This window comes from Seriola dumerili, unplaced genomic scaffold (genome assembly GCF_002260705.1).
Source record: "Seriola dumerili isolate Sdu_G_001 unplaced genomic scaffold, Sdu_1.0 BDQW01000187.1, whole genome shotgun sequence".
NCBI lineage: Eukaryota > Metazoa > Chordata > Actinopteri > Carangiformes > Carangidae > Seriola > Seriola dumerili.
Genome location: NW_019174442.1, coordinates 156,975 through 175,642, shown reverse-complemented (window position 1 = coordinate 175,642; position 18,668 = coordinate 156,975). Strand labels below are relative to the sequence as shown.

Sequence of the window (18,668 nt, the reverse complement as noted above, 5' to 3'; positions counted from 1 at the left end):
AGTAATTACTGAGAAGGATGTTATTTCAGAAGGAAACAACATCCAGTCATACAGAATTGTAAACTGTGCTGGGGAAAGGTCATTTATTTAATTAAAAGCACCACAATCTAAAAATATTTTTTATTGAGGTAGAGCTGTTGGACAAATGGTACTTACCAAGGAGCTTAGTCATAGATCTTTTATACCCTCTAGTATAATATTACCAAACAGCCAGTGTGTCATGTCAGATTTCTCTTTTCTTTTCCAGTGTCATGAAGTATTTCTTTAATGATATGTCTATTCTTGTCTGATTGCACATTAATTTATGCTTTATGCTGTAAATACAAACCAGGTTCCCAAAGAGTTTTTTTGCACAACAGCAGAATGAAGTGGAAAATGTCTTCATGAAGTAATGTATCAAAAAAAAAGTCAATATTTAAATACACCTCTAATAACAGTGTCAGTGTTGTTAGAGTGCAAGAGCTTTCCACTATAATTAAAAGTTCAGTGACTATAAAAACAGAAACCTTGAATACTTAATAAAGTACATAAAATACCTGTTGTTTACACAGCGTCCTCACTCGTCCTCTCAGCATCACTTCTTGGCAACGTGATAATGAGGAAAATTTATAACATGCTTGCCATCTATGTGTGCTCATCCCATGATTATGATTGTTGCTGACAGCTATTAAACAGCAGCATATGTTTGTTTTTGCAGTTCAGTTCCGTTTCTGTAGTAAATTAAATTTTGATCCTCACAGTTTCAAGCCTATAACAAATCCTTCTGGGTGCTTCTTTTAGAGACAACTGTGGGCCTTGTATGTTGCCACCGTTGATGTAACCCAGACCAAGAAATATTATCCCATTTTTTTTTTTTTTTTTTGTTCTGATTCTTTTTCTTCTCCTCAGCTTGACAGTGAGCTCTGCTAAGCTATTTGTAAGTAGATAAACATGCTAATATTATGTGCTTCAGGTACTGATAAATGGAATAAATAATCAAACTATTGGAGAATCAGGTTAGTACTGAACCTTTTCAGTGATGTAGGTGAAAACTTGGTTCAGACTAGTGAATGTCTCACAAATGGTTGTGTTTTCTCACTGGTCTGCCTCTCTGTCCGCATCTGTTCTACTGTCCTGTTATTGCTGACAGAGAAGGGTGCGTTTGTTAGCTGGTGTTGTTGTTATCTGTTTACATGCCAGGATTGTTCAAAGCTTGATCATATTACAGGAAAACTCATGCTAGTCTCAGTCACGTTCCCACACAAACACTTGCACGAAACACACACATAGCTCAACAGTAGTCTAGTTAGAGTGTCAGCTAATCCTCGAGCAGTTGCTGAGGCATCAGTCTACAGCTGAACTCCTTGGTGTTTTGGCCCTGTCCTGTAGCCAAGGGCTTCTGTTTTTCTGGTGGTGACTGCTTGACCTCATAGAATTTCTTAAATCTTATTTTTGTTTTGTGTTTTGATCAAGTTTAGTTTTGATCCTGTCATTTTTACTTTCTGTTCCCTCTCCTCTCTCCTCTCCTCTCCTCTTCTCTCCTCTCCTCGCATTGCTGGCTGTCCTCCCTGCTCCTTATTAGGAAAAAGATTCTAGCCTTTTTGGAAAATATGTTCCGATTAGTGGTTGATTGGCTGGTGGTTAAGAAGTGTGAGGAGTTCATTTGGAGGATCTTTATCGACAGCAAGCTACAGTAACGAGAACACTGTGTTAGCAGGAGAGAGAGAGATCATTGACAAGCCAAACCAAACATTCGCTCTCTCTTTTCCCTTCTGTGCTCCCTCTGTCTGTCAATCAGCTCCCTCTCCGTCACTCCATTTCTCTTTTTTCTGCTTGCTGTACTTCTTGTCCATCAGTGTGTTAGTATTTTATTGCTTACACTCTCTGCTGCTGTTTATCTCTTTAAGGATGATACTTTAATAATTCTCTTGGGGACATTGTGCCTACACAGGAGCAAATAGTAGTATATTGCAAAGATGGAATATAAAAGTGAATAAATATCATTACTTTGAATCTCGCAATTTACATCTCACATCCCCTCCATGACCTGAAGTCATTCCTGCCAACTACTATCACTCTGCACAATCATTCTCCTCTGTGTCAGGAGAGGGGACTCCTCTCTAATAGAATAGTTGTTCCTTGTAACAGACTGCACATCTGGACTTGTTATCATATCAAACCACTAAGGTTCCTAAATAGTACTTGCTCATTTTTAGTATCTGTGTGTGTTTTAGAACATGGGGCAACTTTCGTGCTCTGTGCAGCAGATTTAAGTGGTAATTAAATGTGTGTGTGTGTGTGTGTGTGTGTGTGTGTGTGTGTGTGTGTGTGTGTGTAAATATTAATGTGGGTTTGCTCTAAATTTGTGTTTTTCTAGCATGATGTATCTACCGGAGCTCTGAAGGCAGCGCTGGACGGCGTGGTGCAGGAGTGTGTGAGCTTTGTGGGGGTGGACATCAACATCTGCTCTGAGACACTGATGAGGTAGACAACACACATATATCTATGTCTTCATAAGCAAGTGCATGTGTGCACACAAGCACTCTCTCCTCCACAAAAAAATATACAGACACACATGCAAATTATGAAACGGAGATGAAGTAGGGCTCAGACCTCTGACATACTTTCCCATAGCAGTCACAACATGGCAAAGGTTCATTCACACTCATGCACAGGCACAGGATACACACACACACACACACACACACATACACACACACGTCCTGCCAGCTTTCTGTTTAGACTAATGCTTCACACCCTTGCCTCACTTACTGGGCTGACTGGAATCAACCGAGGGGATTAGGCAAGGTAGACACAGACGCTCACACATACGCACACACAGAAACATACATGCACAGCAGCAATCATTTGCATACATATTAATATAGTAACAAATATCTTTGATAGAGCACTATGCACACACACGCTCAATTACTATGACATTTAATATAATATAATAGACAGAAACAGTATGAAATGAGCTGGTGTTAGCTGCAGGGCAGGCATCAGGTCATCTGTTTACCTGTCTGCTCTGCAAGTGAGCTTTTTTCCACTCCTGCCAGAAGTTATGCTACACACACATACACACAGACGTGTTGATGACTGAGGTATTATGTGGACTGTTGACATAGCAGTGTGTTTTAGCCTGAGTGAGTCACTGTGGACATTAACAGAGCAGGCCTAATTGAGTTTCAAATCACCTCTCTTCTTTGCTTGGCCAAAACTGGACGAATGCACTCACTAAATATTGGCTCATGTGTAACTCATATCTCATTTTGAAACTAAACTCCAGTTTTCCCCTAAATTTAATTTTTCACTTTAGCGTTTTCTCACAGTAGCATCCAATGTTGAATGGTGACCTCAGAAATAAACAGACCTTTGTTGTTTTATCTCCTAGGCATGTAGCAGGCCTGAATGTGGGCCGGGCGCGGAATATTGCAGAGTGGAGAGAGCAGAAAGGTCCCTTCATCAACAGGGAGCAACTCAAACTGGTCAAAGGCATGGGGCCCAAGACCTACCAGCAGTGTGCTGGCTTCATTAGAATCAACCAGCAATCCCTACACAGGTGGGCTACATATGCACACTGAATGCACAGATCCATAGATAGAAACAGGCACACACGGTTTACTCAGACTCTTCTGAGTCTACCTTCTTATCTATTTCTCATTAAAGGGTCAGTTTATACACATTGAAGTAAAGCATATTATCCCACGTACAAGCAGGTACTGTTGCTTTAATTTGCCCAGGTTTTCATATTTATTATGACTTCAGTTTTCCCAGTGGAATATTGTTTGCGGTGCTCCATGTCAAATCACGATAAAAAAAAATTCAGTGTTCAGCTTTATGACATTATACATTACAGGATTGCATGATGAAATGCAGTTGTAGCTCTGCCCATGCTACAAACACAAAAATTGTATATATAAAACAAATTGGCAAATGATAAAATACAAGGTAAAATAGTACTAATATGTATATACACATTATTATTGTACACAAAGATTGGATATATACGATATCTGTGTAGTTGTAGTGCAGAATTAGGTAGCAGTGCAAGGAAGTGATGTGGTGATGTGCAAAAGAACAAAAAAACAGAACAGCAGAGTGCAAATGTCTCACATGTGAAGTAAGTATTTATAATGCAAAGTATATAACGTGTATATCATGTAGAGCAGAGATAGGGGGGAGCAGTCACTGTGGGTAATCCACAGACCTCACTGTGAACTGTTTCATTAGAATGTATTATACTCCAGATTAACTAAAACATTGTTTCTAAAAAGACACTTAGCTGCTAAATTTTTAAATGTAAGTTTTCAATGCTGTGAATTGTGCAAACAAAATGAGTTAACGGCCATTGTATTGGAGCAGAAGCAGGAATCTCAGAGCCAGACAAAATACAACTTTAACTGCCTGCATTGCTTGATACCACTACAGAAAAAAAATGTTGTAATTGTAATTTGGTGAATTGACTCTGATAGAAAGTTGTGTTTTTATATTAAGGCTGTCTAAGACTGGGACTTTCTCATAAATTTAAAATGCCTTTCTTTCTAATTGAATAGCACCAAAGTCTCACCTCACCCTGTACCAGCAGTGGCAGAGAAACCAGCAGCGAAGAAGAGCAAAGGAAAGACTTGTGTCAATATACCAACCTCATTTAACCCCCTGGACCAGACCTGCATACACCCAGAGTCCTACCATGTGGCACAGAGGTATAGTACACACAAATACAAATACACACACACACACACACACACACACACATACTTGTACAGCGGCCTACCCCACTGGCCGAAGCATGTTCAGGCTGAGATGGAGTTGATTTTGACACCGTCTCATATGGGGCTGGTTATAGTGGTGGAGGACTCTGATTTGATTTACACAGACATGGGATACAAGAGAGGAGGTGTTGGCTTTGTATGTGTGTGTGTCCTTGTGTGAGAAATGATTGTTAGCGCTGCTGATGCTGATATCAAAAGCACATTGAACATCTGCCCAAGACTTCTATGTCCTTTGTGTGTGTGTGTGTGTGTGTGTGTGTGTGTGTGTGTGTGTGTGTGTGTGTGTGTGTGTGTGTGTGTGTGAGAGAGAGAGAGTGTGAGAGAGAGAGAGTGAGTGAGTGAGAGGGGCGGACAGACAGAGAGAGACGGTGGGCCTTCTCTCCTACAGCTGTAGTCACTCAACTGTGTTTAGTCTACATAAGTTCTGACACTAGTGGCTCTAAGCATCGCTCCCTCATGTTGATGTGCCTTTAATGGCCTCAGTGCATGTGTGTGGGTGGATGTGTCTCTATGCACATATGTGAGGATAGATTGATGCCGCTTGTATGAAATAGTGTTTTTGCTTGTCTGTCCTACTTCAGCTAAGTGACCATGTGTGTTTTTGAGTGTATGTGTCTGTGTGTTCAGTACAGACTAGATTGTACAGTTGTTCATCAAAGAGCTCTTATGGGGATTTAAAAAGACTGAGAGAAAAATGAGAGAAGACAAATTACTACCCCTTCTTTTTTTAATCCACCCTCTCTTCCTTTCTCTTTCTGTGTTGTTATTTGACCTCTTTCTCACACACACAAAACATGTGTACACCTTCCCGCAACTTCCATCTTTCTCATTGTCATCCATCCATCCATCCATCCATCCATCTATCCATCTATCTCTCTTTCTCCCTCTCTCCCTCTCTTTCACTTTTGTTCTTGTTCCATCAGTCATGGCTGGAGTTAAACTGATGGCTTTATCTGATGATAAATCCAAAATTTCTTTTAAGTAGATAAATTGACAGTTTAAAGAGATTTTACATTTTCCTAAAGAGCTTTAAAAATCTTAATGCAACATTTACATGAATTTTTGCGATTATAGGAATTCAGGTATAAAATTTAGTCAGGGGGCATAGAAAATAACAAGTATACTTTTTTGTTTAGTATATATGTTTTGTTTTGGGTTTTCACCCACAACCTATTTAGATGGCTTTATTTGTACATTAAATATCCTACATTTGGCCAAGTAGGTGGCAGTATGTTGTAAAAATCAACAGTCTGCTCTTGCAACTTTTGTTTTTCCTCTCCCACTCTGTAATTAAATCTTTCTCCTGTTTCTCACTAGTCTACTTATCATTCTCAGCTTTTAGATTTTTCCTGCTGTTCAGAATTCTTTACCCTGTGTTGGCAAATGTTGTATCCTTTGTTATGACTATCTTGTAATCCCTGTCTGGGAATTTACTCAATTCAATACTGATTAATTTGTGATGGTCTCAATTCTACAAACTCTTGCCGAATTTGAGAGACATTTTTTTTTTTTTTTTTGAACATCCCATAGCGTGTCTTGTGGTTTTACAGTATGTCACTTCCCTCTTTAAATGTTAACGACGATGGACGGCAGGAAAAGCCGTGCATGTCAGCACTTGCTCTTCCTTGGAATTCCGACAGCCTGGTGTAGTTTTAATGCAGGGGAAAAATAAATCACCTGTCATTGAACTTTACATCTGAGGGTATGTCACGCCGCTGCAAAATAGACCATCGTATTTGGTGAATGTGTAGTTGAACCTGATTTGACTGTCACCTCACATAAGCCCTCAGATTACAGCTGTAATGTTTAGATGTTGATTCGTCTGTCGTGGGGAGTTTTGTTGTCATTCATGGAAAGTGATTGTTTAATTTCAGAATAAGAAGGTTGTATTGCACTTAACAGAGCATGGCTTTCCTCTCTGTACTATGGGTTTTGCTCTTATGGGGGATTATGTCATGCCATGCCAGTTTTTTTCAGAGTCAGCTCTACATTTTTAAAATAAATCTTTTTTGAAACGCTCCCTTTACAGTCAATAATCATTGTCATGCATTTAACTCCTCTCTAAATGAACAGTCTCAAACTGGGTAGAGCATTAGATGTGAGGGCATCGCTGGTCTTTTCACATCGTCACCAACAACAGCTCAGGACAGGAGGTGTGGATGGAGGACTGTGGAGGAATGCTGTTTGTGTGTGTGTGTGTGTGTGTGTGTGTGTGTGTGTGTGCCTTTATGGTGTATAAGGAATATCATGTTCATCACATTAGAGAAACTGGATCCTCCATTACTGCTCACAGCCCACTCATCATCTCCCTTTTGTAACCATATACAACACACACACACACACACACACACACACACACACACACACACGCATACATGCTGAAACACATAGGCAGAGACATAATTTGCCCACCTTTGTTTCAGAGATAGAAGGATGTGTTTGCTTAAAAGCTAATATTTCTGTGATATCTTACAGTGAAACATTTCTGTAAAGAATGTTAATATTCAGATGTAGAGGATTCAACTCTATTAGAATATTTCACATCATGAATGAAGCATATTGTAGTACTCCGGTATGAGACAGAGGGGGTCCATTCTATGACGAATATGTCTCTGATATGTAGTCGGGGCCCAATATTTCTGTAATACAAGGCAGAGTGGGTTCTTGCTGTGGGCCTGGATAAAATCTATATCCCAGCCCACCCAACCCCACATTCACACATACACACACCACATACTGTATACACACATAGTGTTGGTAGTAATTATATGAGTATGAACCCAACAGTGATGGGGGGCCTCTGGACTCCTGGTACCCCTTAAATACTAACATACAGCACTGAAAAATGAGATGGGCAACACACACACACACACACACACACACACACACACACACACACACACACACACACACACCTGAAAGTAGAACCCACTACACACCAAAACCATTTTAAGATCCAGAGCCAGAATGCAGGCTGCTCTTAATTCAACACTCTCCTCTCCTCTCCTTCTTAAATCTTAAATAGTTTTTGTTACTCATAGATTAAAGGGATGTTCCTAAACTGGCTTAGAGGTTTGACATTTGAGTGGTTTGAGTATCACTGGAGAAATCCTTGCAGTTCTGCCTCAGCATGATTAGTATTTTAAGTTGGTTGAAGCCCCAGTTGCTAAATTTCCAGTAAGATGATAAGTTTCGATGTACGTCTGTAAGGATTTAAAAGGCTGTATTTTGTACTCTAGTGATCCATGTCTTTCTTAAAAAAAAGATTTGTCAACCTCCTGTCCCTTAAAGACTATTTGGCAGTGTAAGAGAGAGGAAAGAGAAATGACCCTCAACAAAGGTCCCAGATCTGGCATGTACAAACCGGGCAGAGCGGCTAGGCACCGGGGGGGGGGGGGGGGGGGGGAGACTATGTGGTATGTGTTTTAGACCTCTAGGCCACCAAGACACAAATGTATCTTTTCCTGTAAAGAGATATATGGATGGAAAGTCAAGAAGCCTAGGGAGACACAGGAGAGGTGATCCTAGTGTTGGACAGGCATCCATTTTGGTCCAAAGGTGCTGTTTCCTCACCACTAAGCCATTTCTGGCACATACTCTGCTACTATTTTGTACTGATCTGGCTTGCTGGTGTTGAGGGATTGATTCTGCTTGTCTCCCTCTTTTGGACGGTAGATGGTGACTTCGCTGGCAGGGGCCTCTCCATTCACAGCTGTCTCATACATAGTTTGTACACAAGCCGTGTCGCGTTACATCCGCACTGTCCCGGCTACTGCCAAATGAGCATTTCTGAACAACATTGTGTATGAATCAACTTTGTGTGTATGTTCTTGCGTGTATGTCCACCTGTTCTGTCCATCATGGCTGGGGGGACAGCTGTGGAGTCTGTTTGGCGTCAGGCTGCCAGTGAGCGACATCCATCACGGACGCTGCCCAGCTGGTCCTCACATGAATACATGCATAGAGGCAAATGCATTCACATCTATCACCAACTGTGGAAAGTGCCTACTGTAAATAATTTATATAGTATGCACAATACACACACACTCTGAAACACACATCGCACATTTTTCCATAACCCCTATTTGCTACTCTGGCTCTCATGCCAGTTTGTTACTAAGTCTGTTTAGATTGCAGACTAGTTAATTAGTTTGGATTTAATTCTCAGATTCAGTAAATTTTAAATGGTGCAACCTGACTGACTGTCTAGACATTTTGGAGGTGGGACATCCTGCTAGAATAAAGTGATATAAGGAGATTTTTCCAAGCAGTTGAAGGACGAACAGTCCAACCTCAGCAAAGTGGAGGCAATTTCATGAGACAAGGTGTCAGGGCGTTTACAGCCCACTGTGGATTTACCTGATTTACTAGGGGGTAAAATAAATGTGAGTGTTTGTGAGTGTGTATTTTTCAGAACAGAAAGCCCAGTCTTGACAGCTCATGACTTTGTGTGTAATTACTCTCACACCTCTCTTCCATCCCTCCTTTCTTTTCCACCTCCCTCTCACTTTACCTGCATTAGCTTAGCTATTCTCTCCCTCCTTCCTATTTCTTTGCTTGTCTAGTCTATCATCACCCCCCCCCCCCATATCGCTTGCTCCTTTCCTCCTCCCTCCTCCTCTCTCACTCCATCCCTCATAAACCCAGGTCTCTCTTTCAGTCAGTAAAGGATGTGGTGCATGTGCTTTAAGCCCAGCAACTTTGACCCACTATAAACTTGTGTGTGCAAAAAAAAAAAATAGTTTGTTTAGCTGTTGTTAAAAGTTTAATTTTCACACTCTGCTTTATATTAACATATATTTCACACCTGTCTCTCCTCTCCAGATTTCTGTCCCTGGTGGGTGGGAGTGCAGACCATATTGGGAACGTAGGCCTGCGACACTGTGTGGAGAGCAAGGTTAAGACCAGCAATGTGGAGGAATTGGCCAGATCAGTGGACACTACACCTGAGACCCTCAAGCTCATCATAGATGGCCTCACGCAGCCTCCTGGGTTTGACATACGACAAAGTAAGACTCCTGCCAGTCGCAGCAACACTCAAATACTGATATCAACTCATTTTTGCGACACAGTGTAGGCAAATAGTCAAGACTCAAACTTTCTTTTGAGAAAAACCTAATTAACACTATGACTAAAATCATGGAAGAACACAAACACAAAGAACAAGAATACAAAGAATATTTGCAAAACTCGCCAAGATGAGTATATTCATCCATGTAAACTCAACATTTACACAGCATCGTTTAATACGTTTAGGTGCCGTCCTTTATTGCCCCTGTTTCAGTTAAAGGAATAGACATACATCTGTTATTCCTACATATATCTTTGTGCAAAATCTTGTCACTGAACACAAAACTATCAGTGTTTTTAATCATATAAAATTTTATAGACACACATACGTGCAAGCTAGCCGCCACAGTAACTTCTCTTAGTCTCTCATCTTTCCTCCTCAATGCCCTTTATAGGTCCCTACTGACTAAGAGAAAGTTGAACTTGTGTTTGTCCAGTCTTTGACTGGTTTGCTAGTTGCACACACACACTGACGTTTCTTGTGCCTTTATTATAATAGGCATATCTTGGCAGTGTAACTTGATAGGATCTGACAGTGCTGTGGCTTCCTCCCTGTAGCCCAACAACACAGGCAATGTGTTTCTGACAGGGTGTGATGGGTCCAGCAGATTGTGTTGTTGGACAGAATATCACATACACAAAGACCTCTGTTTTTCTCCTTAATCTCATGCTCTTGAGTTCAGGCACACATAAATATACCAATAAAATCATACACGGTCACAAACCTTTAGATTTTATTTTGCTCCAGCACCGATTCCTTTTCTCAAGAAGAAGTCATGCCACATCCGTCTCACTTTTTTCTTTCCCTTTTCTATATTCTGAAAAAAGGTATATGAAATAAAAGAACAGTTAGAAAGAACCATGTATTGTATAAATATCTAATGTACAATATGTATGATTTAACACACTTATTCGGGGCTAAAGAGGAAATATAAGTAAAAGTTTGACGACATTGAGAGCTGGGATTTTGGGGATAAGTTTTTCAGAAGAAAGCAAAAGTGAGACACATTACTGATTTCTGGTATAGGTATCAACTATTATTGTGTATGTGTACTTGTGAATGCCATACACACTGATTCTGGAATCATACTTAATAAGTATACAATACAATACAGTACAATACAATACAATATAAAGCCACTTGGGAGAAGGATGCTTGACCTTTGATCCTTACATAAAGCAAGGATGAAAAGTGCAAAAAAAAAAAAATAGACGACTCATTTAAATCCAAATTCACTCCCATGCCTTATTACCAGGCTGTCCTTTTTCATACAGTTTCATATGGAAAGGAAGTAAAGCCTGGATACCCAGTTAGCGCTGGCTAACTCTTCTTAAAATTAAGGAACGCAGCTTCAAGGTTCATTCTCAGGTTGGACCTATTCGGTTGCAGCACACTATGCTTGGCCTCCTAGCCAGCGCTCAGCTGAGTAAACAGATGGGCCGAGGCTACCGCATGAAATCAGTGCTGTGGGGAGGATAATTGGACCGGACTATTTCCTGGGGTGCGAGCCTTCCTTGTTTGTGTTAATGCTACAGAAAGGAAAAAGATCTCTCATGAACATGCCAAGTGGAAAGTGGGATAGAATAAAACGCTGAGAAATGTGGAAGTATGTAGACACAAGTATTTGATTACTGCTCGAAATGTAATATCTGTTTGTCATTTCTGCCCCGCCCCCCCATTTTCCTGCATCCCCATTTCCCGTTTCTCCTCCCAAACATTCTGCCACACTGTCATCGAGCCACCTCAGCGTTTGATATTCTCTTTCTTGATCTCTCCCTTTGCTATCCCCAGATTTTGGGCAGGCCGACTTTAAGCGGGGCGTTGTGTCGATGAGTGATCTGCGGGTGGGTGCGGTGCTGACGGGCCGCGTGGACAACACTGCTCTGTTTGGGGCTTTTGTAGATATCGGTGTGGGCCGATCAGGCCTCATCCACAAGAGCAACATCACCCTGGACAAGCTGCCTGTCAGTCAGCGCCGCCGCAGCCTAGCTCTGGGACCAGGAGAACGGGTGGAGGTCCGGGTCCTGAATGTGGACCTTCAGAGGGGACGGATCGGTCTGGATCTGATTAGGGTTCTCGAATAGAGTCACTTAATTCCCATAATTAATATTACACAAAGCTACAGAGCAAATTACTTCATGATGGTTACAGTGATTGTGGATGAGAACTAATATGGTTCTTATGATCAGATAAGAACAAGGCATTTAAACAGGCAGCCTGTTAAGTGTATTTATAGGAATGGTCCTTTATTCTTTGTTACATGCATTCAACCAATGTCTGCATTATTTGGGAGGGCTTGCAATTTTTAATGCAGTATCTGCTTTTCTTCTGCAAAAAATGGTTCAGTGAAAGACTGTTTGTTGATTTCAATTCAACTCAAAACAGCAGTTACAAGTCCACTGAAATAAAATCAAATCAAACTTCCTTACAGTTATGTTCATGACTGGGAGACTTTCTTTTCCCTCAAGTCATTCTCTCATGTAGGATTTATTCCCAGCCTGAATATTACTCCCTGTATGTTTTTAGGAGTAGTGCTTTGCATGGAGTTCAACACTATATTTGAATGCCTGATTCAGGGCAAAAGTTTCCGTTTTGTTCATCAACTTTCTGGCTGGCTTGCTATCTGCACACAGTGCTGTTTACTGATCAGACTGCTTATTGAGATGAAACCCATGACATTTGCACTTTAGCAGTAATGCTAATGACTGTCGCGGGGGGGCAGGCACGGGGAGAACATACAAACTCCACACAGAAAGACCCCGTGTCCGAGCTGGGACTCGAACCCGGAATCTTCTTGTTGTGAGGCGAAAGCGCTAACCACTGCACCACCATGCCGCCTTACATTTTTATAAATAAGATAATACTTCAATGTTATTCTCATACTTAAATAGATAAATAAAAATTCAACTCATGTTTTGTTTTGTACTGTTGTGAACACATTTTTGGATTTGTGTTGTTCAAAGTAGACTTTACAGTATTTGTGGTAACTTAAACCACCTAACGGACACGACGTGTAAATCAAATGAGGTCAAAATGAAGTTTTGACATTAAAAATGTTTCCTGTATACCTTGCGATCTTGATGTTAATTGTCTCAAAATGAAGAACTCAGGAAATTACGCACTCAGTGATGTCATCTAATTTACATGGTAGAGGACGGGCATGGATGAGAATGGAGAAGAGGGAGGATGCAATGAAGCATGGAGAAAAGGAAAGTGGGAGAAGGTGCAGTGGATGTGTGAAATGATGGAAAGAGGAAAGAAGACACCAGTTAATGATGAAATTTTTCTTCCAGACAACAGGAAGATGTGAAAAAACAGAATGGGTGGGCTGGGGAGGGGGTGAGCAGAGACAGGGAGAGGAGGAGGAGGAGGAGGAGGAGGAGGATGAGGGAGTGTTTCTATCTTCCAGACTGCAGTAAAGCCTGAAGGCTTTTTAGGCATGGTCCCAGACACAATTATCCCAGGACACACACACAAATACACTCTAATCAGCTGCTTCAAAATTAATCCCAGACTCCCCATCCACATTATCTAATTTGTTTGTGTTCATGAAACTGGAATAAATAAAAAAAAAAAAAACATAAAATATGATTCTGAGAAGGCCTGAGGTCCCCTGTGCTAACCCCTATACTGACTGTAGAATACCTAATCACCGTTAGTGCTGCTGCTTCAGTATCTCCCCTTGGGGAAACAAATGGAATATATTCTAGACACAAACACAAAGAGATGTTCGATCAAGATTAATCAGAAGTGGCAGTTTGCTTGGTGATGATCTGAGAAAACTACACACAAATTCAGACTAGATTCCCATACTTTATTTCATTGTCTCCCTTTACTCTCTCATTTTTCAAAAGGAATTTCATTTCCTAATCAAGGTTTTTTATTTGACGTTAACTCCCTTTGTCATTTTGTTGTCTTTTATTTCTTTTGATCTCATGTACTTTAGCTCGGCACAGTCTCTTGCTTTTGTGTTTCCAGTGGGTTTTTTTTTCTTGAGGAACACATGTATTTGTGCAAGTAAACACAGTTTCCCTCAGCATCATTCCTGCTTTTCCCACCTTTAATCTTCCTCCCTATACTAAACGTGAGCACGCAGATGGGACAGGCAATCTGGCCGCCAGCTACTGTTGCCCCTTGGAGTTTTTGTCAAACATTGACCAGTAATGAGCCTGTGATAAGAAGCAGAGCGGCTGCGGGAGTAGTTGTGTAGTCCTCTGTTACCCTCTGCTGCACTGTTTCTCAGCTGTTGTGTTATGGATTGAGCTCAGGTGTGCCTTGTGGTTTTTGTGAAATATGAAGGAAATTGATGGTAAGCAAGCTGCTAAATGAATGTCACACACATCTGGCTGTTTGTTGTCTCATAAGTCTCAGGCTATTTAAAGAAAAGTTAACACAGAAAAATATCCCAAGCGGTCATGCAGGGCTCTTTTTCATCAGCTTTTGCTCAAGATAAGCCATGGAGACGCAGGTGGATCCAAAGTCATCTCAACTTTTTTTCACACAGTAGCAGAGGGAATGGCTCTCACAGCCAGCAAATGCATCCTGCCAAGCGAACATTGAGTAGAGAATATAGCTTTCTCTGTTGATCTCTGATTTCTCAGATCACCTGTCAAAAAACGAGTAAAACCCTGAAGCACTGCAAACAATGCCTGAATGCTGCAGTCCGTCTTATGTGGCTGCTTTAGTTTCAGATACAATAGTATACTACAGTATTTAAAAATTTATTTCTTTTGGTAACACATAAAAAATATTAGGGCATTTATGGTGGAAATTCAAGACACAGCAATAGAAGTCTAACTTTGAATGTTGAATGTGCTTTGTGTCTGTACTGTAGCCTGTATTGGAGCAACCTCCTGCAATATTATCAACAGCAGTGTGTAAGAGTGAGCTTATGGCTCATGTCAATGATATTGTCTGACAATCAGAATGAGCATGGCAGAGGCACACAGTGTCTTTTTCCAAGAGATAACCCACTAGCTGCACTATTGATAAGCAACACAGTAAACAGACTTGCTACATTTGGAGTACCTGCTATCTAAAAGTAAAGAGGGAGAGTATTACACTTCTAGTCTTCATTGCTCAGATGCCTATGCTGTGAACACTGTTTTCTTTTGTGTTGTTCCATGCCTATGATTGCCTCAGTGTGACACAGTGATTAGCACTGGCTTCTCCTTCCAACAGAAAATAACTCCAGTGTAGCGTTGTGACCACTGACATCAATCCAGTCTCCTTTTGGATGTAAGTTTTGTGAGAAAAACTTTTCTCTGTGTTCGACACACATTTATACTAACAGCATTACCAAAGATTGTACTCCCGTTAATATTTGGTGGCGGCTCAAATTGGCATTTCACTTTAGTGAAACCTACTGTTTGGCAAACTCCCTGTAGCTTCCATGAATAGTGGCCTTGCACAACAGTAAGCTACAATCAACTCTCTATTGCTTCTAACTTTTCAGTAAACTCTTCTGTCGACTTTTAAGACATATCTAAAGTTTTGCAGCATAGATCACCTAAAAATACTTTTCTACTTTGCAAAGCCATTTTTGGACTAGATTCTGGACTGATGGTTGGACACAAAAGGACACATGAAGATATCACCTCGAGTTTCTATTGTGATGAGCATTTTCTGACATTTTATTGACCAAACAATTAGTGGAATAATCAGCATTGTAATTGATAATGAAAGTAATTGTCAGTTGTAGCCCTAGTTTGTTTATTTTTCATATTTTTAAGAGAGATTACAACAGGACATAAGTTCACATCCTTTATAACCCACACTCTAACACTTAATGTGTGAGGACATTAGTGGTAAAAAAATCAGAGCAGACGAGTTTTAACGTGTGAACCAAGAATGACATTTACTGTCTCATTTGCTGTAAGTTGAATGCAGTCACTTCTAAAAAAAACAAAACTCTTTCATCCTCTTGTTTTCGAGTGTTGGGTGGCACATACTGAAAAATTCCAGAAAGCCAGGGGGTGAGAAAGACTTCAGGCTTTTGGTATCACTGGTGAAAAACAGGAGTAAAGTATAGGCAGGAGGGTAGTGGAGAGATGGATGAATGGAAGTAGGGGAGAGAGGGATGGAATGAGACAGGAAATGAAAGGCTTTCTCCGGTTTCACTCCCTGTGACCTCATCAGTGTGATCATGGGTTTTATGAGCTTTCCCTCTCGACGCCCACACACCACCTCACACGTGCCAGGACACACATACACACTCACACACACACTTCAGGCAGTATATTTCATTCACTGGCTCAGAGACAAACACACAGTACATGTGTTTTGGTCTCTCTGTCTGTTACTTTTCCTCACACTCTCTCCGTCAACCTTTCACATACTTCATCACACACCAGGACACCCGACAAAGTAGACACTCGGAGTCACTGACACACAAGAATATAGTCTTTAGTACTGATCGCATTAGTCTTTACAGGGAAAGTATGATGCTCTGTGTAATGAAATAAAACTAAGCAAATGTGATGTGAATATATGAAAACCATAACATTTACATATCCCACATAAGCACTTTAAGCATGTGAGCTCACAAACACATTGAAACACTACAGGGTTTTCTAAGGAAACACCTCACCAACAGAGCTTACAAAGGCTTCCGTAGTGAGGTGAAAGGTAAATGGCAGTGAATGAGTGAGTCGCTGATAAAATGCGAGCAGCTCATTGGGGGAAGATGCAGCTTCTTTCCTTCAAAGCCTTTCCTCTTGCCTTTCTTTCCCCCAGGCCATCCCTTTTTCTACTATTCATTTCCCAACTCTTTGCCAACCATTTTTAAAACCACTACTACGTCACTAACAATTCGCAGTCTCCGTCAGCTTCGCCACTTATCTCCACAAAGTGGGTAATGCCTTAAGACTGTGCGTTTGTTTTAATCAGTATTAAGTCTGCTTGAATGTAGAGTGGAGAAGCAGGTAAAGGGAACCAGAGGACGGGGTATGTCAAGAGAAAAGTTCCCTCAGCAGTGATTCCTGCCTGGGTAAATGTTTTCATAGGTGCCAGGTGTTCACCAGTTGTCCTCCACAGTCTCATACTGTACATAGAATATTATTAATATTAAAAACTAATATTTTGACTGACTTTGTTTTTGCATTGCCGTGGTACTTGTATACCTTTTTACATACAGTAGAAACACACAACAAAGAAAGTGGAGGTGAGCACAGTAATAGACATATCAGGAGAGAAAGTCGGGCCGCAGCAATAAGAGAGAAAGTAAGATTCGTGTAACTTTCTGGTTGCCAGGTATGCCAGGGTCAACATGTTGGAGGAGCCAGAGAAAGAGATTCTTGTGTATTTAGATTTTGATGAAATAACTTCAGCGGCGTTCGCCATCATAAATCATTTTACTCCCACATTGAGGCTATATTTACGACAACTTATTTTGTTCTTCTTGCTTTAATGGACCATGCACACTGTTATAAATTAGAGCATTGCTTTATAAGCTTTGTGAATGAAGGAAAGAAACGATATACAGGGGCTGACCATATATATGTAAGCATATTTAAAAAAGCGTTTCTATACATGTATGTATATGAGCCTGTGTAAATTTACTTCTCAAATCTTTGTCAGGATTTCTGCTGGTAATTTCTCTCGCTGCGATACCAGTTAAAATCTGTGTACTTCCCTGTGTGGAAATAACTTTTCTTCTGTAAGGTAACATTGGTCCAGGAATTTCTGTGGCACTAGAAGGTTGAGTTGACAGCCCAAATTAATGGATGGAACTGTTAGCAGAGAGACAGTGAATTTTGTAATGACATTGAAAAAGAAACTGTATGCAATGTGGATCTGTTATGTCATGGCTGATACACCCGACCTGCGGTCAGTAGCACGGCCAATACCAATCCAACATATCAGATTTATCCCTATCCTGAAAAGGAGATCAAAAAATCCCAGGAAGATTAACTGCCCTCTAATGTCATGTTGTGTAAAAAGTAAAGTAAAATACAGACGTGTGTCTCAGATGCTGTTTGAATAAGTGTAGTATTTCACCAATAATTTTATGCAAAGTGGGAGCATTTTTGGCCCAGTCTATACAAAGAGGTATATTATATTACACTGAACATTTTGAGCAGTTTGGGCATGTATCATGTTAAGCTAATACACTTACGTTGATTGAAGGTTGTTATAGAAGTCAGATGCAAAAAGTCCACCACTTATGCTGAACTCCCACTACACACAAACATACATTATACTGAATAGCAAGTTAAACACACAGATACATCTCTCTATACATGGCTCCCTCCAGAGTAACACAGTAAGATCCGTTCAGGGACAACAAGGCCTCTTCCTGTTCCCAGGTCATGACCGTGGTTGGTGGCTTATAGTGATTGACAGCTGAGTGTTTGGGTTAGACTGCCACCTCTGGGTATTTACCATAGGCAAAGCCTTTTTACACATCCAATATAGAACACTGGTGAGATCTCATACACACAGACTTATAGAGCCGCATACACATTCACACAAACACATATAGACATAGTGTCTAGGCACACCCCCTCCATCCTCCATGCTGACACACATACACATATACAGAGAGTGTATGGGCATATCTCACCGACACATCTTCTGGTCATCCCACAGGGAACCCAGTCTGAGACCATAGCAACCTTGTGTCAGTGGGAGGAAGGAAGTGGGAGCTTAGGGGGAATTCATTTACACTTACAAACAGTTAAGTATTGGAATATCCCAGAAAACTTCTGTTTAAGTACAGTTCCTCTGGACCATGATTTTTTCCCCTTTTCTGTGGGAAGCTGGGGGGGTTATATTAATTACAGCCATGTACTGTAGCTTACTGTTGTATTTTCAGTATGGACAGCAAAGAGGCCATGAAA

The 18,668-nt window shown here is 40.8% G+C and overlaps 1 protein-coding gene across 1 annotated transcript in view; it reads left to right on the top strand.

The window, feature by feature from the left end:
• srbd1 (S1 RNA binding domain 1) overlaps positions 1 to 12,849 on the top strand; it is a 49,333-nt gene extending 36,484 nt beyond the window's left edge. The window contains 5 exon segments of the mRNA XM_022752852.1: positions 2,357 to 2,463; positions 3,377 to 3,544; positions 4,539 to 4,688; positions 9,582 to 9,766; positions 11,620 to 12,849. Of these exon segments, the coding sequence (XP_022608573.1) occupies positions 2,357 to 2,463; positions 3,377 to 3,544; positions 4,539 to 4,688; positions 9,582 to 9,766; positions 11,620 to 11,912 (903 nt within the window). The 3' untranslated portion in view covers positions 11,913 to 12,849.
• The last annotated feature ends 5,819 nt before the right edge of the window (positions 12,850 to 18,668 follow it).